The sequence below is a fragment of the Paramisgurnus dabryanus genome, chromosome 20, assembly GCF_030506205.2.
Source record: "Paramisgurnus dabryanus chromosome 20, PD_genome_1.1, whole genome shotgun sequence".
Taxonomy (NCBI): domain Eukaryota; kingdom Metazoa; phylum Chordata; class Actinopteri; order Cypriniformes; family Cobitidae; genus Paramisgurnus; species Paramisgurnus dabryanus.
Window position 1 is genome coordinate 31,853,090 of NC_133356.1, and position 22,103 is coordinate 31,875,192.

Below are 22,103 nucleotides of genomic sequence, written 5' to 3' on the forward strand. Positions count from 1 at the left end.
TTTTAGAAAAGACCAAAAATGTTTATAAAAATTGGCTGTGAGGCCATCACAGCCTGGAGATTTGTCTGAAGCCAAACTATTTACTACTTTATCTAACTCATCCAAAGTAATCTCAGCATCACATAGCGCTACATCTTCAGCATCTATCTGGGGAATAAGGTCTTTAATGTGGTTGAAAAACACAATTTCATCATCCAAGGAGAAAGTTGAGGAATATAAATTGCTATAGAATGACACAACTTTCTTAGTGATTGAAGCTTGATCAGTGATTACCTGGCCCTGGAGTGATAAGGCTTTAATTGAAAGTTTCTCTTGCCGCCTTTTTTCTAAACAACAGAAGTAAGAGGTACTTCTTTCCCCATCCTCAATCCATTTGGCTCTGGACCTGATAAAAGCCCCTTTCGCTTTACGAAGATAAATTTCATCCAGCTTGTTTAAAAGATTTTGTAGTTCCTGTTTGTCATTATCCGTAAGTGAAGTTTTACTATAATATATATTTATTTCTTTAATGATATTCAATTCAGTTAATCTATTCAATTTATTGATTGTTTTTCCAAAATTAACAGAATATTCTCTCATTTTAAATTTAAGAAACTCCCATTTAGAAATATATGATACTATCCAATTATCAGACATCACATTTGAGATTGTGGCTTTAATACCTTCAATAAAGGATTGGCTTTTTAATAAACTAGAATTGAATTTCCAATACCCTTTTTTCTGTTGGCTAACACCAGGAGGATTAAAACTTAATTTAATAACAGCATGGTCTGTGAGAGGAGCTGCTGACATACAACAGTCACTAATGAGGTTTATAATGGAGACAGAGATTAACCAAAAATCAATTCTTGACTTGACTTTACAAGATGTGTCTACATATATAATGTCTATGCATATAAGGGCATAGCTGCTTAAATCTTATTATCTTATATGGTAAGTTTTACATTCATAAATGCAAATGGGCTCGGACTAAGCCCAATATTACCCAATTTAAGGTTCAGATGAAGATTTATTTTGAAACATTGAAAGGACTTTCAAACCCTAAGGCTACCAAGACTATGGCATATTACAATGCGTTAAATTCCTCATTTTGAAAGAATTGTATTGTATACCCTCTTTCTTTTCTTTCTTTTTTATTTCTTTTATTTTTTTCCCTTGAAGTGTATTTCTTTTACTTCAAATGTTATTTGTAATCCTTTATGCTTGCAATGGTGCCATGTCAGCTCTCATATGGTTAAAACACTCGACTTCTGTTATAAAGTCAGTTTGTAGCAAAAAAATCCCACCAGTTCTCCTGTTTTGATGGTGTGCTAAGCTAATACCTGCTAAGCTAACGTGCACCTGCTAACATTTAGATATGCAAAATAGGTTTGAGGAATTATTTCAAATGGTAATAATAATGGTAAAATTTAATATCTTTTTGTAAGAAAGGCATTTGACACAAAGTCAAACAGTTGAAGACATTTAATCAAAGAAAAGAGGGGAAAAAACACTGTTAATAGACCGTTGTCAGTAATTATTATAATAATAACAAATAATGATAATTAGACGCCAAATCCTTTCCAGTCTGAAGATAGTTCACCAGTAGGGGGAGTTGATCACAGATGAGCAGTGTCTAATATGATTTAGGTGAACTTTGGTCGGTTTTTACTATTATAAGTTCAAAAAACATTTATCCTTCTGACTGATAAGGCTACCATTTTGTCTAGTTTTTATTTATAGACAGATTTAATGACAAACATGTGCATAATTAAAAGAGCAGTAAAGGTCTTAATAATCTGTTTGCCTTAAAAAAAAAACAGAATTCACTTTGACTTAATGGCTTTAAGTTAAGATAAATCAGTAATTTTTCCCAAAAACTTGTATTTTAACAAATTCTTGCAATTGTGTAAAAAGTGCAAAATGTTTGGAGTGAGATCTTGATGCTTTTATGTTTTCCCCAGCAGATATTTCGAGCACTTCAATCATTTCAAGTTTATTCTAGATTCATTTAAGGCCAATTGCAATTATATTACCATAAATATATATTACATGTATTTCGTAAAGTAATGTACTTTTAATCAGCTCTTAACTTTACAACAAAAATAATAGCCAACAGTGATAACAGAAATAGCTGCAGAGTAGCAGTTTAATTTATGCATGATTGGTGAAATGTTCAATCCACAGATTTAAATAAAATAAGTTAATCAAAATGTCTTGATGATTGAGAGAAATCATGCAAATTAAACTAAAACACAGAGTAATGAAGGGTATATTTTAAGGTTTAGGTCAAGTGTACTTATTTATTTGGGTTAAACCAGCATCAGGTTTAACATTGTGTCTGATTGGATTTACTACGTTAACTCCCAGTATTTTATACCAAGGTCAAGCGTTTGATATTGCATATGAAAAACATGTACATAAGTAACCCAAGTTAATCAGTTTGATCAAATAAAAAAGTAAAAAAGCAAATTAAAACATCTGCTAAAGAAAAGTATTCCATATTCAATTCAATTTTATTTATATACTGTAGCACTTTTCACAATTGTTTATTATGTCAAAGCAGCTTTACATTAATAAACCTGACTCCCTAAACTTCTAGGAGAAAAACCCTAGAGAGAGAGCCAGACATAGATGACATACTATATATTAGATTATACAACTTTAAAATATAAAAACATTAAGAATTAAAAAAAAAAATTTTCAAGGATGAGACAGGATCTGCATCAGACATTCAGCCAGCGGTCTGTGGTCATGACGACTGAGGCTGAAATAAAACCTGAAGATGAGAAAGAAAGGAAATGTCAACATTTAATTTTTAGTCATCATATTTATAGTATATCTAGAACCTTAAAGCCACAATATCAGTGGCGGCTCGTGACTGCTCATCCGAGGGACGCTAATTAAAAATAAGTCTTCGGAGTGTCATGTGTTTTGCATTTTTAAAATATTTGTTTGTTGCGTCATGTGAACCATGTGCATCATGTGTTTTGTCAAAATAAGTGCCTGCTGCACACGCGTCAAAACCATTTATGATAAAAGAGACGCTCATGTTCACAAAATACACGCAGGACACTCCCTTAACAGTAAACTTTGATTACGCATGAGATTATGCGAGTATCTGGCAAACGCAAGTGTCTCTTTTATCATAAACCCTTGCACATAAGATCTCTCGACATGCAGAACACATATTTTAAAATTACGAACCACACACATGACGGGCTACATAAACGTTGTGACGAACTTGAACTTCGCATCAAGAGCCTTCGGAAAAAAGAAGTCACCGGCCGCCAGTGCACAATATGTATGATTTTTGTAATAAAATATACAAAGATAAATGAAGTTGTGTACTTACATTATGCAGAAAGTGTGCAAAAATGTGTTACTCCTGAGAAATTGTGGCCCTTTTAATGTCTGTGCTATTCTCGCTTTCTGGTTATAGAAACTAGAGAGACACAAGAGGACAAATGCAGAAGTGTTGGTTAAACAACATCTAACACACGACTGTTAACTTATTCATTATAATGCCATAAAGTATTAATTAATTACCTTATTTATCCGTAAACATGATTAGCAAACTCCATATGTCTCAGGATGATGAAAACAGCATCTCCAATCATTCCCCTCTCCTTCAGTCATTCAGCTTCATCCTTTTTATTTTCTGTGGATAGTGCCCTGTAGTGATGAAAATGTACATTTAAAACAATCTTACTATACAACTAACTACACAAAATAAAAAGCATGTAATCTGCAAAATGTAGTTTCCTAATTGGTCTGTTACCTCATTTTGTATACGAGTAGCTCTTCTTCATCAGACTCAGTTTTAAACCAGTCATGATCTAAGATCTGCTTGAGCGTCGGACGATCACTTGGATTCAGGGCCAGGCAACCACTTAACAGATCACAGATTTCTGTACAAGATTTAGGAGAGAGCTGTTAGTCATCATGACACACAAATGGCAACAATGATCATGGCATAAAGAGACGCTTTTGTTGTCATTTAATAATACTGCAAAAAAGTCTGTCTGTCTATCATCTAAAGGGACCCTGGTCACAGACAGACAGTACCTCAGGTTAAGATGATGGCACAATGATGTAATAAATTGGCGAGCCACTAAATGACTGTTTAGCTAAACACAATAAAATCTAACATCTTGCCAGACAGACCGTATCCTCTGATAATATTTATTGTGGATTTGATCAAAGGCTTTGTGTGTGCATGTTGATCAGTCATTTTCACTCACCCTTTGATAAATCCTTCTCAGTTGTCTCCAGATTCCCGGAATTAAACTCGTTTAAAGGACAGGGGAAAGATCCAAGCACCATGAAGTACAGCATAGTACCTATGGCCCAGACGTTTGCTGGCACGGCGTGGAATTTCTTAGCCGTTTCGATCTCAAGCGGGGTGCAACATGGAGCTCCTGTACACAAAACATCATGTTGAGTCGTTTTGTAAAAGATGACCCTGCAATAACAACAGGTTTCAATACTCTGCTATATTAGTTTTTTTTTAGCTCACCCATAAAGTCACGGGAATCATATGCCTCATGCGTCAGATAATGTCCAAGCCCAAAGTCAATTAACTTCAGGCTCATTGTTGATTGCTGCACCAAGAAGTTTCCGGGATGGATGTCGGTATGGAAAACTCCACAATCCAGACAGTGTTTCACTGCCAGTACTGCCTGACGCATGAGATGTCTTGCTGTATTTTCACTTAGTTTTTCTTCAAGAAGAACAAATAGCAACAAGGATTCGCTGTGCAGTGGGTACTCCAACACGAGCGTGTAAAAGTGTTTAGTCTCGTACCAGTCATACATCTGTATGACATTGGTGCATGAGGGCGCATCTCTTAACTTAAGCATCAGCGCCACTTCTGTAATAAGTGGTTTGGGGGATCCAGGCTGGAGAAAAAATGGTCAACAAATTACAATTAGATAAAACAAATATCTTGTATTGGTGCGTAATTGCTATACTGTCTATTTTCTGTTTAGTTCACTTCATCAAATTTTATGACAACTTACAATCTGAAGAGTCCTTTCATTCTTTCGTTTGATTATTCGCTTGATGGCAACCTGTAAAGAGAAAAACAACAAAAGTTAATTTCTCTTGAGCTGACTGAAGCGGCTCACCTGACACTGCACACATAACTTTAAGGTTTGAGAATCTACAAACTTTAAAACATGGTTTAGATCAAGTGGACATACAAATTTCAGCAAACATTGTGTTTGATATAAATACGAGTGCATTACCTCACTGCCATCCGATTTACGGATCCCTTTGTACACTATGGCACAGCCACCGCACCCAAGCACTTCATCCTCCAAGCGTTGATATTTAGAATCAAAAGTGTCTGAAAAACACACAGAAAAATGATGAGGTGACAGTACATGTTAACACTCATATACTCACAGATGAAAGGTACAGCATACATTTCCAGGTACAGAAGAATATGATGAAGAAACCATTTCACATATTGGTGCAACCCACCGTAGGAGTAATGAAGTCAGTACACTCACCTTTAGGCACTGACGGATCAGCTGGTTTCTTCTTGCTTGGCGGTTCAGAAGCTTGTTGAACAACATTTATAACTTTTGGCCTGACAACTTTATCATCTTCTGACAAGGGATTTCTGGGATTTTCAAGGGCTTTTGCCCCAGGATTTCCTTCTTCTTTTGGTCCAGGATTTTTAGTTATTTTTGCATTAAAAAACCAAGGAAGTCTGAGATTTCCAAAAGCTTTTGGCCTGGGATTTTTACCACCTTTTGCCTCAGGATTTCCAACATCTTTTGACCCAGGATTTTTAGCTTTATTTGGGTCGGGATTTCCGCCACCTTTTAACCCAATATTCTCTGGAATGGCACCTATCTTCTGTAGCCTCCCATTAGCTGCAGTGATGCCACCAAAACTGGCCAAATCCGCACCATCCATGGCATCAGGAATAGCTGGATCGGCATCTTTTTTCACTTTACTCTTCCCTTTTTTTCCGCAAGGGTTGTGAAATGAGCGGCTCTTTGATGCCTTTTGTTTGTGTTTCTTTAAGCCAACACTCTTCGATTGACAATCTGCCAGATCAACAACTTCCCTGGCATCAGGGATAGCTGTATCGGCCTCAATCTGTGAAGTCGGCATTGACTCCACTTTGCCCCTCCGGAAGCATCCAAGGAAGCGTTGCTTCAATGTCTTGCGTTTATCCGGACGAATCTTTGGTTTTGATTGGGGGCAGGCCAGATCAGGAACATCCATGCCAACAGGAATATCTGAAATGGCCTTGGGCTGTTGAGTTGGCACAACAGTCACTTTTTCTCCCTGGAGGTTAGATTTGCGGCTCTTTGAAGCCTTTTGTTTCTTTTTCTTCGGACCAACGTAGGTCTTTGACTGTGATGCCAGATCAACAACTTCCCTAACATCAGGGATAGCTGGATCCGCTTTAAGCTGTGGAGTCCGCACTGACTCCACCTTGCCCCTCCAGAGACAGTCAAAGAATGCCATTCGTTTGTCCGGTTTGATTTTAGTGTTTAATTCAGAGCTGGCCAGAACAGCATCATCCTTTAGATTAGGATTTGCTGAATCCGCATTAAGCTGTGGAGAAGACCAGAGGTGGGTCAGACAGACAAACAGACAGACAGATAAATGTTTCCAGCCATGTTTAGAAGCCATGTTTCCATCCAAGGCTTTTTAGCAAAAATGCTTTAGCGCATAAACGCAATGTCAATACCTAAAAAAAAAATTTGGAAACACTTTGTCAAAAAATAGCTTTAACGAAAATAAATGTGATGTCACATGATAGATCTTCCTCACACGCAACCTCTGAAGGGCATGACAGAAAACAAAAGGTGCTCTTATTGCAGCCTGAGACTTTCTGTTTTGATTTGCAGAGTCGATCCTCCCTATACACAGAGGGTACGCAAGCTGCACTGAACTTAAACTTAAACCGCTTTCACTTCATAAAATTTTTTAACTTTTTCTCCTCATAATCGGGTCCCTTTGGTGAAAGCAAATTTATTTTAAATTACCGAGACCACAAACATCAGACTCGACCTGGCTAAGCTTTCATTGTAAGAGCATTAGAGAAATTAGGTAGATTATTTGCTCAAGGTGAGATTTTTTTGCGATACACCAAAACGTATGTGACAATTCGCTTTCATCATTCGTGACATCACCATGGACACCATTTTAGCTCCATTTGAATAGAAAACCTTTTTTACGCATATTTACTTGGTCAATAACAAAACCTGGATGAAAACATGTTTATAAATGGACAGATAGTTGTAGTAAATGTAATGATGTAACAAACCTCTGAAGGAATCAGTGTTTCAACTTTATCATTTTTCAGGAATGGGTGCTTTACATTCTCCCATGCCTTCTTTAATGATTTAAAGAATGTATTCTTGCATTTTTCTACACCAAAAAACAAAAACAAATGATAAACTATTAGAAAATTCATTATGACAAAAGAGAATGACAAAGAACCGTTGTCAGTAATAATACTTAATAAACAAATATGTATATGTAATTGAGTATCTAATTCTTTATAAATAATTCCTAACAATACAGCAATGATTATTGCATTAATAATGCTGTTAAAATATGAGTTAAAAACACACTAGAAAAACGGTTTAAACTTAATTTCTTATTGTAAGATGCTTTATTTTACTGAGTTTAATGTAATAAGATATTAGTATCTGCAAGGGCCAACAAAACTATTGAGGAACAAACATGATACAGATTTAAAGATTGTCAAGAACACAATATTTCCATCTGACCTGTGGGGCTGTTCGCCTCCTCAAATGCAGGAGTAAACTCCTTTACTCCTCCTCGTGGATGTGAACTCCCGGCATGTCTGTCTAACAAATGTCCGTTGTTCGGGACATTGTCAGGGACGGCACTCGGAAGAGCAAAATCCATTCCACCATCATCACATCTCCATCCCAACACTGCAATTCAATAAATAATGTTATGAAATGAATGCTTTAACTGAAGTGATCAATATGTGTCTAAAACTTGTCACTTATTTTAATGTATTGTTTATTCAACTGTATAAAATAAATACCACATTTGCAATCATGCTGATATATATAAGACGTCATACAGTGGCAATTCTTATTTTTAATTTGGGGATAATTTATATTTATGTTAATGTCTTGTTATGAAGCTGTTGTCAGGGCATTTTAGATACATGTATTTAAAATCTGAATTTTAGTTAAGTACTTTTGCATTTTCAAAATACAGAAAATCTCTTAGACAGCAGAAACGATAAACATCAGACAGTAACATACAGGGATGCAAACAATGACATGATGTTGTGTATTGTGTTATTGTAAATCTGATGAGACAATAACATTAACAAAGCTGTTTTAGCATACTAAACATAAGATAAAGATTGAATTTGTTTTTATATTGTGGCTTTGTCAAAATTTGGCTTTCTGTATAGCTTAAGTGATAAGTGATGTCATGTGCCAAATTAAAAGTAAAATGAGGTGTCTATCTGTTGGGGCGGTTTCCTGGACAGGGATTAGACTAGTCTGAGATTTAAATTAATTTAAGAGCTGTTCAAACTGATATGAACTTGCACTGACATATCTTAAAATACATCAGTGCCCTGTTTTGCCTCAAAATGCACACAAGTAATGTTTTTAGTAAGGCATTTTTGTTAAAACTAGTTATATTTCCTAAATAAATTAAGGCCTAGTCCTAGTTTAAGACAATCTTTTCCCAGGAAACCACCCCATAATGTGCGTGAATTTAGGGACCATCTTTAATGTAATAACGTACACGTTTCTATTTTCAATTGTATTTGACAGTTTATATTAGGGATGGCGAAAACGAAAAATTTTCTTGACCGGCCACCGAGCCTCATTAGCCGGTTGAAACCGGTTAACCGATAGTTTAAAATATGCTATGCTATTTAAAATAACAGCCATTTCTAGGTAACGTTATGTGACAAAATGACTTAATACGCACGAGCGCTTTGTTCCCACGGCTGCGTTCCCAGCAGGTATTCAGCGCCAGACACGTTGGTGACTTAGGAAATCTGTCATATCTTTGCTTTGTGAATACCTCTAAAGCCCATATACTAGTGACATAAATTACTTCCTCACGTTGATTCTCACGTTCGAATTTCCAAGACAGCTGTCGTAAGAAGAAAGTTATAAGCGAAGCAAAATTTCTCTCGTGTTTGGCATTGAAATCCTCTATGAAGGCGAGTATTTTTTTGTTTCAAACCAAATACTTTTGATAGAATATACATTTAACTTGAATTAGGTGAAGTTTGGGATTGATTGTAACATTCGCTTGTGCTTTTTTAAGATCCGCAAGTGACGTTGTTGTCAAAAGCAGAATCGCCCATTCAATCATATTGGCTTCCAAAACTTCTCCGTTTTCATCAATCCGTGCAGTATTTTTCAAAGTAATCATACAGAACGAAGGATTAGACTCTCTAGATTACATTATTGGCATAATTTTGTCAAACATATAAATAAATACATGCATGCAACATGCATGCATTTATTGATTTATGAATGATAAAAACATAATCATCAATTAATGTATTAATAATATCTGACCATTTAAATTGCTCGCCAGCATTATTAGTCAATTAAGAAATATTAAAGAAACAATGAAATGTTTCTTTAATATATAAAAATACAGCAATTTTATTTGAGAGGGCTTTGATTTCATATGGAAAGATATGCGTGGATTGATGCTCTGGGTTTCATTAATTAGTGGTTAATCAAAAATAATAACATTTTCATATATCTTTTAAAAAGATGTCATCTTAATCTTGTTGGGCTTTTAATTACCTACAATGTGGTGTTTGAATTATGCAAATAGGCCAAGAAATGAGGAAGTTATGATATTTTAAAGTGTTTGGTCAAGCGGAAGAGGTCACAGTTTTTCATAGTTTTATCGTTTTAATTGGGTACAAAACGGCCCCCTAATTTTCGAGATAAAAAATTCCATAACTTTCTTAATAATTATCCGATTTTAATAATTTAAAAACCATGTTAAAGTTCTTTTTATTATCTATCATATGGTTATAATTATATATGAATTTTCTAGTATTTATATTTTTTTGTCACATACCTACCATTTCGAGCCGCGCCTGCAATTTCGCTACTTGCATCTCTCTGCGCTCTGCCTCCGGCTCACACACACACAGACCTCACAACACTTTTTAAATCCCCTACAGCGCGAAACATAAGTCCCGCAAACGCAGCGCCGTGCTTAGTTTCGAAATAGTTTAGGTACTAGGTGATCGCGTTGAACTTGAAAATAAAGGCGTTTGTGAAGCTCATTTGAAAATTGCCGCGGCTCATTTAAGAAAATGACAGCTCAGAAGAGACTGCGCTTTAGTTTGGGGTAGTAATAATAAAGACATAGGATGATCATCATCACCTTTCCTGTTACCACTGAAATACAGATGTAATGTATTTCCAAATCTAAACCCATCTTATGCGGAATGTTGCCTAATAGACTGCAACACGATAAAACCAATGGATTAAACGGGCACCTTCAGAATGTGTAAAAGACGCACCGGCCAAAGCAGGTCTCGCACTGTGTTTGTTCTAGAACAAATGCAGCAAAGATATTTAATGCTTGTATGAGGCATATGGGCCTACGCTGAGTTTTATTTATTTATGATGAGGTGCGTTCTAATTAACAATGCAATGCAAGTGAACGCGCCGTGCCGGCGCCTTCATGCACGGACCGGTTATTATATTCTCTGCTATATTTGCTTTTTATTTATTAAATACATGCATTTGGTTGATGAAACATTTAAAATTAAGATACAATTTATACAAAACGAAATTCACTTTAAAGAAATGCTTTCTACAAAGCAAAACTTAATAAAGTGGTAAAAATCATGGCTGAGGATTTACAGAAACAAAACTTACTCTGCACTTTACTGTTAGCCTAAAAGACATAAATGTTAATAATTTGGAACAAAACCAGGAGAGACTTTAATTTTAACTATTTTATTGCTGTATTTTATTTACTATTCGAATAAAGGATTTTATCAAAAAATAGCCTGTAGCATTTACTTTTCGCAAACATTGTGAGCATGCGAAACCAAACGCAGTGACCTCGCGCCAAATGTTTTTTTATTGGTTTATAAAGTACAAAAAGGCCAGTTATGAAAAACTGAGTGTGAGGGATTTGTTCACCTCACACAAAATGATCTTGGAAAGAAAGAGATGACTAACTGTAGTAGGGTTTAGTCCACTGTCTATAATAGCCTAATTTACAGATCCCTTTTTTTAACCGACAACCGACAACTTTGACCGGTTAACGTTGATACGGTCAACCATCGGTCAAACGGTCATCGGTTAACATCCCTAGTTTATATTAATAAATAAAAAATAAAAGTGTACATTATAGCTGACAACCATATGAACACAGTTGGGTTTGTAACTGTATGTTGACTAAAAGTCATTTCATTTAAATGCTATAAAAAGTAGAAACGTGTATATTAAGGAGTAACTTTAGAGACGGTCCCTAAATTCACCACTATCAACTTGCCAGTTACGACCGAATCCCTGATCCAAGTAAAACGTAATTTGTTCATCCCCTAATTTAAATATACCTCTGCTGTCTTCAAACAATACAACCCGTTCATATATATATATATATATATACAAAAAATAAAACTTTTGTTAACTTGAGATAACGAGAAATTAAGTTGTGATCATGAGAAAACAAGCAAGCAAAAATACAAATAGTACAACCTCGGCTTCCGTAATTGAACATCACATTTGCAGTCTGAATAACAACAGTCGTATGCACTGCTAACTATTTATTATGTTATACATCACTTATGAAAATTAAACATGGTTTTACTACAGTTACATCTAACAAAACATGGTTAACGGTACTGTAGTAAAACCATTGTTACCACAACATAACCATGGTTTTGCTAATAGTACTCAATACACCAATAAACATGGTTACTACACTTTTACCACATAAAAACCATAACTTAGTTAATTTTCGTGAGGGATATTAAAAAACAAGGCCTCATACGGCGTAATTCTTATCTTAAATTGCGGGGATGTTTTATTAATTTTGGTCGCTTTTTTAAATTAATGGAGTCAGAATTTGTCTGCGTATTCTGCTGGTCAAGAAAAACGGCGGGTGAAATGTCAAGTTCACGAGCACCACCTGGTGTGTCTACATGTACACGTGCATTAACAACACAATAACTGTATGTAAACTTATCAACAGACTTTTTGATTTAACTTGCATCTTACCTCTTTGGCGTTTCGCCTCAGTACGTGTTGGATAAACATCCACCATCTCCTCCTCGTCATCCTCCTCTCCTCCACATGGATTTAAACCACCGGCAGCGCGCCCGAATTTTGACGAAAGTCCGATATCAAGGACATAGTCAAAGTTAGGCACAGCATTCGGCAGAAAAAAATCCATGTTCTCGACATCTGTTTTTTCCGTGTCCTTGTCGGACAATGGTGTTACAGGACGAAACATGATGTCAGAAAATAACTGCAGACTTAACTGTGCTTAGACTCGGTTCACAGAGGGTTGAAATCTAAGTAAACTGTCCTCCGTACACAGTGCGTCAAGCAGTTTAAAGTTGCGAACTTTTTGAAAGTCTGCAAATTCACTTGGTAATCTGTACAGTAGCGTTCAGATCAGTCAAATGATAGCGGTTTCTTCTGGTTCAGCTTTGTATAGGCACCGAGTGTGATGTCATAATGGTTCCATGACAACGACGCGTTCTACAGTATGGTTGTCATGGAGTTTAATGACTCTGTTCTGTTTACGGTTCAACTGTGATGAGTTTTTTATATATATATATTTGTATGTCCCTTGTGTTGTTTAATTAAAACAATTTTTGGACTTTTTATTGTAGATATATATGAATATCCTATCAAAACTCTTTAATATGTCTTACTTAATGCTTATTACTACTTTTTAAAATGTATTTTACAGTGTGTATAGATGCTATTTTGTATTAATATATTTAGACTTATCATGTTATTCATTTACAACCTCTAGATGGCACTATGTTATTTACCAGTAATGTTAAAAGAAAAAGAGTATTAGTCGAGAGTAAAACACAGACATGCTCAGATTGTATGGAGATTTTATTTAAATCATCAAAAGCATCAAAGGTCATATATTTTAATGCATGATACATACAAAAGGTTTTTTAATTGCTCCTTCACGCATATCAAATAGTTAAACATTGGCAGTCAGTCAATAACAGACATTAAGTAAGATTATAATCCCTCATCCCTTACAGCAGTTAAAGCATCAACAGAGTTACATATTGCTGGGTTTACTGCAGGGTTAAATTCACTAAACACTATAATTCCCAAAAACATTAAAGGACATTTGACATGTTGACTCATGAAGAACCACCACAGAGACTAAAGGGTCATGGTGGTGGACAAAATACTGAATGAGATGAGAGGAAAAGATCTTAAAAAATGTTTCCACTACCAAAATAATTTTTTCTGCCCCCAAACCAATTTTATGCAACAATCTCCTATCTTTGGTCAGATAACATGAAGCCTAAATTAACCTCCTAAGATCGAGCTTTGGTTTGTCTTTTTTTTTTCAGATTTCTACCAGCTATTTTGGGGATCCAATAAATATAATAACCAAATATTTTTCTTTGAACATGAAGCAGTGTATTTGTCCATGTTTGTGTATAAGAGGTTCCAGTTACACAGAATTAAGTATTATGGTGCAAACAACAAAAACATTGATGTCCACATACGTGACATCCAGGTCTTAGGAGGTTAAATGTGGCATAATACAACTATAAATAGAGATAGACCTTATTAATTTTTTTTACCTTATTAAAGATATCAAGATTATATTTTTTACATTATAGACCATTTCAAAAGATGTAAACAATACTGGTCCAGAAGCACTTCCTGTTTCAGTTTGTGACTGTTTTTTTAATTTCACACACAGATCATTATCTTTAAGATGTTTGTTTAACTTTTTGACTCCGTTCTATGTTGGTTCTGTTGGTTGTATTTTATCCCAACTTTTATTTAGTGTTAAAAAACTGAAACAGGAAGTTCTTCTGGACAAGTGTTGTTTACATCTTTTGAAATGGTCTATAGATTTTATGTAGAAATCTCTCAAACTTGCTTCACTGATACTCTAAACTTTATTGAACATCTACACACAGTTTAAGAATTATCTTCATTCACTGTTATATTTACCTTTAAGCTAAAGAAGACTGTACCATATACCATTAATCTATATAAAGCACTGTACCATACCACCAAAAATATGTTGAAGTCATACTTTCTATTAATGCTATTCATTTTTATCACCACCAGGTGGCGACTGTAGATCAATCATGCAGTTATTGTTTCATTTCTCTGCAAAGGTTTGAGTGGAGATGAGCACGTGGACCTGTGTGATAATAATAAGAGATTATTCAAAGACATATCACAATGATGATTGTGTATTTTGGTATAGGGATGAACATTCCCTACTGAAAAACAGCTAAAACCAACCTAAGTTGACCTGGTCTCCCAGTTTGGTTTTAGCTGGTGTAGCAGGCTGGTTTTAGAGAGGTTTTTAGAGTCCACTTTTAGCTGTTCAGATCGAAAAACCAGCTTTACCAGGCTGAAAGCTTAGAAGAGTGGTCTTAGCTGGTTTACGCTGGTGCTGCACGCCTGGCAAAGCTGCATACATCTGGTTTCAGTTTCTGTGAGCTTTTATCCAAACAAAAAATGTGCACCTGGAGAATCCAAATAGACACATGATAACAACATAAGAAAGAGCACTACATACTACATGACTATCAATTCAAAACTTATCTGCACACAAAAGCACAAAACTATTTCAGAAAAAAAAAAAATTTGTACATTATAACAATATACTTGTTATGTTGAATGTGCTCGCTCGGGATTGGACTCCAGACTCCAGTCATTATCTGTGTCAGTTGAAGGCCTATAAAAAATACTAACATACATTTGGCTATTGTGTTGGACTTGATGAGACAATTTCCAGTGCACTTATGTATTGCTGTTCTTGTGTTGCCATAATTGCTTCTATTGTTTACCTCACTTGTAAGTCGCTTTGGACAAAAGCGTCTGCTAAATGACAAAATGTAAATGTAATGTAAATGTATTTTACATCGCAATGAGAAAACACACACACGCATACGCGCGCAAACGCTTTATAATTACAAATGCTTATGTTTGCCAAATAACTTATGCTTATAATGCTCAACATTGCTGGTAATTCCACCCCATTGCTGGTAATATCTTACTTTCTTGTGTTTATATATTTTATGCATCAGATTCATAAATATGCATTTACATAACATGATGTCATAGAAAAATGAACCCATATAAAACTCGTGCCTTAACGTTAGTCATCTCCACTGTTAATTTTATGATCAAAAACAACATGAAACAAAAAACTGTAAATACATGAACAACATAACAAGACAAACTAACTGTATCTAAACAGCACCTTTACTGGTCGATGCATCTCTGGCTCTCACACTCTCAACAACAAAAAATAATCTGCAGTCGACGATCCACAATGAAGATGTTTATATCTAACCTCTGGAGAAATCTTTATCATATCTTTAGGCTCTGAGCCAGGGGTGTCAAACATACGGCCTGCCCGCGTGATGATTTATACAGTATTATTAAATATTAAATACATATAATACCTTATATACCTTAATTACGGTGTTCCCCTCTGTGCGGTCACACAGGAGGTGAATCACAGTTTTGTCCACCCCACGCTTTACGGTCAACCATCAGCACAGCCGGAAACCTGGCCCGATGAGCCTCGCCACCGACCCATGGGACCACTTGCTCCACCCCTGGCAGCCTTGAGGCACAGTCCACAGGAAACCACCTCTGTCACCATGGTGTACTAACCGTAGGGCTGGACAATAATTCAATATCAATATATCTCGCGGTATAAAAATTGTTCGGTAACTGTGATATAGTTTCTAAACGCATTTCCGATATTTCAATATACATTGCGACGGCCCGTGGCCGTTCACATGTCACGTGTAAAAACGCAGGTTAAACGCAGGTCAAGGCGCAACTTCCTTATTAAACCCGTGGCGTAGTTATGCACCCATGAGCCGCAATCTCCGGGACGATGAGCAAATGGAATGTGGATTTAAACCGGTACCTCGCGCCAAATCATATCATTGTCACCATGCGATCAATTGATCTATTCAGGAGTGTTTGCTCTGAGAAGAGCTGTTACTCAGAAGTAAGAGAAGGAGGTGATGACACCATATAGGGAGGGAGAACAGGAGATGTAATGCAAACAAACTAAATTACTAGTGAGAAAAAATAGGCTTAAGCCATAAGGTGCCATGGTTAAAAAAAGGGTGAAGAAGAGGAGAAAAGATAAGTATGTATGCTGCTGTGTCACCTGGTTATGAGTAATATGTATAATATAATTAAATGTCTAGTATCAAATACAGTATATGACTATCTAGCTTGCTAAGCAATTACAAGTAGATCAGTAATTTTTATTTTTCTAACAGTAAGTAACATTAAATACTACCATTGAAAAGTTTTAGGGTCACATTGACTTTTAATTGACTGATTAATATTTTTCCACATTACTATAATAGCAAATTTATATCAAAACTATGGATTAACACAGGTGGAACTATGAAAGTCAATACTGTGACTAAATAAATCCATAATAAATCAAAACACAACCTGGTGGCAAAAAAACATAATAGTTTATAAATGTAAAATAAATAATTGTGCTTTTTAATGTTGAAATAGCTCTTCCTCCCTTCTATGAGATGTCGATCTCAAAAATGGCCCCAAGCCTATTTGAGTTTGAGACCCCTGCATTACAGCATTTAACACTGAGTGAGATTCAGGGTGCACCTATAATATTATTAAGCTGAGCCTGAAAGTCTGTTTTACTGGACAGTGATATCACTTTTTTTGTATGAAGACTTAACACGTATTAAAGGTGAACATTAATATATTTATCCCCTTTTTATTTTAAATATGATATAGTTTTATAGGAGAAGGTTTTATTGGCAAATTACTTTTTTCAGAGGTTTGTTTTTGGTTCAGACATCCATTGCAGGCATCCTTGGCAGTTTTTCCTGAGGTATTTTTTATATGCATACCGTTATCGGATCTATGCCGCATCGTACGAAATTAAGAAGTATATCATGATAAAAATTTTGGCCATATCGTCCAGCCCTAACTAACCGGACACACCGCAGATGTGACGTACCTAAAACACACATCGGAGTGAGAGAGAGAGAGATCAGACATCAATCACAGATCAGCATTCATGTATGTTAAAGAGATAGTTCACCCAAAAAATAACATTTTGTCATTGTTTACTCACTGTTATGTTGTTATAAACCCGTATAAATGTCTTTGTTCTGATGAATACAAGGGAAGATATTTTGAGGAATGTTTGTAACCAAACCATTCGTGGACCCCATTGACTTCCATAGTAAGAAAAAAGAATATTATGGAAGTAAATGGGGTACACAAACGGTTTGGTAACAAACATTTCTCAAAATATCTTCCTTTGTGTTCATTAGAATATAGAAATTTATACAGGTTTGTAACAACATGAGAGTGAGTGAATGATAACAGAATTTTCATTTTTAGGCGAACTATCCCTTCAAGTAATCAATACTGATGTATTTATCACTATAATAACAGGTGTGAAGAGACTAAGCCTTACCCGGATGTGGGGATGCCACCTCTAACGAAGCCGAGTGGCTCGGGGGTAAAACCACATCCGGTCTGACTTTAGGCAGCGGCCTTTGAATGATGCCCTTGATGTCCTTGTAAATTTGGACGGCCATAAAGAGGCCTCTCTCGCTGTCTTCCTTCAGCCAGGGGATGTCTGCAGATGGGATGCTATTGGATTCTTCCCTCAGCCGCAACCAGCCTTCCAGCTCCACCTGCAACACATCACATTTAGTTATTTATTTTCCATAATATGGTGGTGGATGCTTTAACATGGCTTGTGTATGTTGTGATTTTACACTTACAGAATAGTCACTCTGTGGCAAGGTGGTGGCAGACGCAGTCTGGCTGTTGGAGGTCGATGATGGCTCCTCTGGGCGAGCATCAGGGGGAGACTCACCAGCCTTGCTGGTGGAGGACAGCAGGGGCTTCTTGTGCTTGCTGCGCTTTGCCTTCTTGCTCGTTTACGCAAAGGAGTCTGTTCAGGATGCCTTGCAGTTGCTGGCACGCTGGTGGAGAGCGGCAGCTGTTCGGGACTCCTGACGGACACAGGCTGGCTGGTGGAGATGGGCAAGAAGACTGTGTCGTCCAGAGCGTCATCGGACCATGACAACTGGGAGGTGGCAGCGGCTGCAGGGAAGCTTGATTTATTTAACCATTATTTATTTAACACACCACACTTCTTAACTACTTTATTTACATTTCCTTGCATTTGTACATACATACTTGTACATACCATCTTGTATTTTGTCTTTAAAAAATATATATTTTCTTTTTTTGATCTATTTTTTTGCATATTGTGTATTTTATTAATTCTAATTGTATTATTTTATTGTCTGTATCCTGTCACACTTATTCTGTGCTCTAGAAGCTCACCAAAACAAATTCCTTGTATGTGCAAACATACCTGGCAATAAAGCTCTGACTGATCCTGGTTCTCTTCTTGAAGAGCTGGAAGTGGCGGCAGGAAGATTGGAATCCGGTGGAGGCTTCTGTGAATTACAGGGAAGTTTTAGATTTGAGGTTTGTCTTAACCTAGCATGTGTTTAGTAACAATCACGGCTGTTTAAAGTCACCGTAACCTACCTCTCTATCGAGAATGTAGCGCCTGAAGCACTTCTGGGACTTGGTGGTGATGTCCTTCTCCTTCATCACCAGCCACTGCTTTGTAGAGGTGTACGCCTCCTGCGCCATTTTCTCTCTTGGCCGGTCCCAGCTTGTGCAGGCTGTACCACTGCCGCATCTCGAGGAAAGTGAACGACCTGAAGCGGTCCTGCCCATAAATTGCCCTGTCCACGTTGACCTCGAGGTAGCAGGAGACCGGAGGGAACAGCTGCACATACCTCAGGAGGAGGTCCTTCACCCTCCGGTCATTAATGGTTTTATTTTTTGAGATGCTGGCATTCTTTTACATGCAGATCAATGATACTGAAATGTCATATAATATAATTAATTTATGGAAAAAGGAATTATGAAAAATGTTGATTCTGTTTTGTGCAACACACTCACTACTTAATGTAGCCAACATCATTTTCGACCAGCCATTTAAAGCTTTGGCCATTGTATTTTCCAAAGGTCAAATGAAGCTGACCGAGATACTGCTCCTCTGATGGAGTCGAGGTGAAGTGCCGACATCTCTTTTTAGCTGAAGACACAGACATTTTAATGACAAGCACAAAAACATCATATGCTGCAGTGGAAACATAGGGTGGAAACCAACACATCCTCACCCCATTTCGTCAATATTTGACGACACTTGACCATTCGTCATATGTTGACGTGAAGGGTATACCTTTCGCGTCATTTTTTGACGAACTGGGGACTTCAATACTATTACGTCCGTTGCATTCTCTTTCCTATTTTATTACCATTTGCGCGTCGGTTTAGGGTTAGATTACGCGAAATTAAACAGTGTACGCGAAATTAAACAGTGTACGCGAAATTAAACAGTTGTCACCTGGCGTTGGGGTTAGAGTTAGGTTTGGGTAGGGATGTCATTATGTAAATCTAACCCTAAACCGACGCGCAAATGGTAATAAAATAGGAAAGAGAATGCAACGGACGTAATATTGAAGTCCCCAGTTCGTCAAAAAATGACGCGAAAGGTATACCCTTCACGTCAACATATGACGAATGGTCAAGTGTCGTCAAATATTGACGAAATGGGGTGAGGATGGGTTGTGGAAACACATCAACTGCCCTAGTGCCAAGATATATGTAGATATACCTTCCTCACAAGCCGTCTTTTGGTCCTCGACTGTTGTCTTTTTGAAGCACGTGTTTCGATTCGCCAGTGCCTTGGCCTCCTTTGTTGCCCTAAGAAGGCATTGTTGCCTATTTTTTGGCACACTTATGTCAAAAAAGCTTAGCTTGGGCAGCAATGGATCCATCTTCTCCTGAAGGAAACAGCCTGTTATAATCATCATGATGATAAAAAATTATTCTTACCATGACAAATACAGAAGGTCATGATTTAGGTTATGGGTTTTACAGTGAGCGAATTTGAATATCTGTGTACACATTATAAATGCACAAAGTCAGGTGAAAAGTTAAATTCTAGGCTATTTATTGGGCAAATAAACATTTATGATACTTATTTCCCCCACTGTACAGTATTTTACATGAGGTGATATATAGAGATTTATAGGCTTTTGGTCATAGTTGCAATTAAAAATAAAAAGTAATATTGAAAAGAACTTGATTTGGCCATTACCACAGATCAAGCTATTATTTTAGCCCATTCTTATGTAAATTAACCAAATGTTATTATAGTAAAAGGGTAATAAACAAGTTTTTTGGTGAAATGAATGTCATTTGTATGACCAGAGTGTTACTACAAATACCACGAAAATTAACCATGGTTTTACTACAATTAAAACCAAAAAAACATGGTTACTGTAGTAAAACCATGGATACCACAAAATAACCATAGGTTTGACAACCATGTTTTTCAAAAACCATAGTTACACCACGGTTACTGTAGTAAAACCATGGTTTTGCTGATAGTAATTAATACACCTAAATAACATGGTTACTACACTTTTACCACAATATGTGAATGTGTAACGATCTTGATACCGGACGCTTCGTTGTCACGTATCAACGAATAAATAGTTAAATCACGTAAATTTAAGCTTGTACTTTGACATAATATTATCGTATTTCTCTGTTTTTACATGATAGTATATCATTTCTTACCTTCCAATTATCAATTCTATTTCCAACCAGTTAGTCGGAAGGTGGACGTAGACGGTTCGGCTCTCTGATTGGCCTAGAGTCTACAGTGAACGTACACTCTGGGCCAATGACGGGCCATAATTGTCTACGTTGAACGTAGACTTTTGCACTTCGCTAAAAAAGAAAAAAAAAGTAGAAAAAGGTGAAAAATAGGATTAAAAAAGGTGCAAGCACGAAAAATACATCTTATTGAAATACATTATGTTGATGGTCGTTCTAAGTGACAAGAAAAAAAAGTGAAATTCGTGATTCAATTACGTGACTATGTCAAGACCTGCCTAATTTAAGCTAAAACTCAAGATTCATGTTCTGAGCTTGTTTTTGCGATCAGTACACTGGAGTGGGAAGAATTAAATGAAACGCAGACGGAAGGCATAATATGAATGTCAGTAAGTGCTAACTTACTTACATATCACGGTTCTGATCATTTCGGACGAATCCAAGAAACACCAGAATACATTGCAACGTATAAGGGTCCACTCTTTAAGACGCATCCCACATTTTAATCCAAAACAACGAAAAAAATAAGAAAAAAATCCTGAAAGATCCGCGCTTCCGGTTAGTATGATCGATCATGTTTATTTTCAAAAAATATCGATTCTTAGCAAAGTCACGTCTTTCTGCTCTGCGTTGGAATCTTCCGAGCAAAACTGCGCCTTACTGTTTTGTCCAATCAGATAAGATTTGAGAACTTAAAAGTACATTGGCTAAGTGAGCTGTCATTTGCACACCTTAGTTTTTGACTGGATGAAGTCAAAATGAAACCAGCCAATGCCTATTCAGCAACGTTTTGATTGATGGGGTAGTAACCAATCATGAAACGATTACAGGGATTCAATTTGCGTCTGTAAAATGCACCTTTTTTTTACTGTCTATGGCGCTACACGGAGGCGTGCGTGCGTGCGTGCGTGAATGCTATGGCTAACGTTAGCTCAGAGTTAAAGATACGATCAGGGTTTAAATTGGGCCGGGGCCGTCCGGGGCTAAGCCCCGGCACATATGCTGAAGGTCTCGCTCTGCTCTTGCCAGTGTACCCGCTGCGCTGGTGCGTGTGCACTGACGCGAAGGGAATAATGTGTTTTCATTCATTATGATGCATACTCACCAACGCAAGTTCAACGATTTGCGCGAGCAGATTACATAAAGTCAATGCAAAGACGCAACCAGGCGCGTCCTCGCACGGGG

The 22,103-nt window shown here is 36.7% G+C and overlaps 3 protein-coding genes across 4 annotated transcripts; all 3 read right to left on the reverse strand.

Annotated features, from left to right (window-relative positions):
• Positions 1–2,681: 2,681 nt before the first annotated feature.
• LOC135730481 (serine/threonine-protein kinase pim-3-like) lies at positions 2,682–4,629 on the reverse strand. The gene is made up of 6 exons (XM_073812852.1): positions 4,499–4,629; positions 4,224–4,400; positions 3,761–3,890; positions 3,529–3,654; positions 3,335–3,424; positions 2,682–2,758 (listed from the first exon to the last, which is right to left on the reverse strand). The coding sequence occupies exons 1-4, from the start codon at positions 4,572–4,574 to the stop codon at positions 3,615–3,617; spliced, it is 423 nt and encodes a 140-aa protein (XP_073668953.1). The 5' UTR covers positions 4,575–4,629; the 3' UTR covers positions 2,682–2,758; positions 3,335–3,424; positions 3,529–3,614.
• A 16-nt stretch (positions 4,630–4,645) lies between these two features.
• On the reverse strand, positions 4,646–12,402 carry LOC135737618 (uncharacterized). The gene is made up of 8 exons (XM_073812832.1): positions 12,228–12,402; positions 7,743–7,913; positions 7,274–7,377; positions 5,496–6,558; positions 5,229–5,329; positions 5,001–5,051; positions 4,750–4,880; positions 4,646–4,661 (listed from the first exon to the last, which is right to left on the reverse strand). The coding sequence occupies exons 1-8, from the start codon at positions 12,400–12,402 to the stop codon at positions 4,646–4,648; spliced, it is 1,812 nt and encodes a 603-aa protein (XP_073668933.1).
• Positions 12,403–16,939: 4,537 nt separating this feature from the next.
• Positions 16,940–21,563, reverse strand: LOC135732378 (uncharacterized). Of its 2 annotated transcripts, XM_065250391.2 has the most exons (9): positions 21,328–21,563; positions 20,880–21,032; positions 19,909–20,091; positions 19,191–19,326; positions 18,768–19,109; positions 18,589–18,673; positions 17,987–18,311; positions 17,674–17,896; positions 16,940–17,208 (listed from the first exon to the last, which is right to left on the reverse strand). In XM_065250391.2, exons 5-8 carry the CDS (start codon positions 19,020–19,022, stop codon positions 17,869–17,871), a joined length of 693 nt encoding a protein of 230 aa, XP_065106463.2. In that variant the 5' UTR covers positions 19,023–19,109; positions 19,191–19,326; positions 19,909–20,091; positions 20,880–21,032; positions 21,328–21,563; the 3' UTR covers positions 16,940–17,208; positions 17,674–17,868. The 2 variants fall into 2 exon arrangements, 1 of the variants encoding a protein (XP_065106463.2); XR_012335553.1 differs by lacking the exons at positions 16,940–17,208; positions 17,674–17,896; positions 17,987–18,311 and having other exon boundaries at positions 18,519–18,673; positions 19,909–20,077; positions 21,328–21,553.
• Positions 21,564–22,103: the final 540 nt, after the last annotated feature.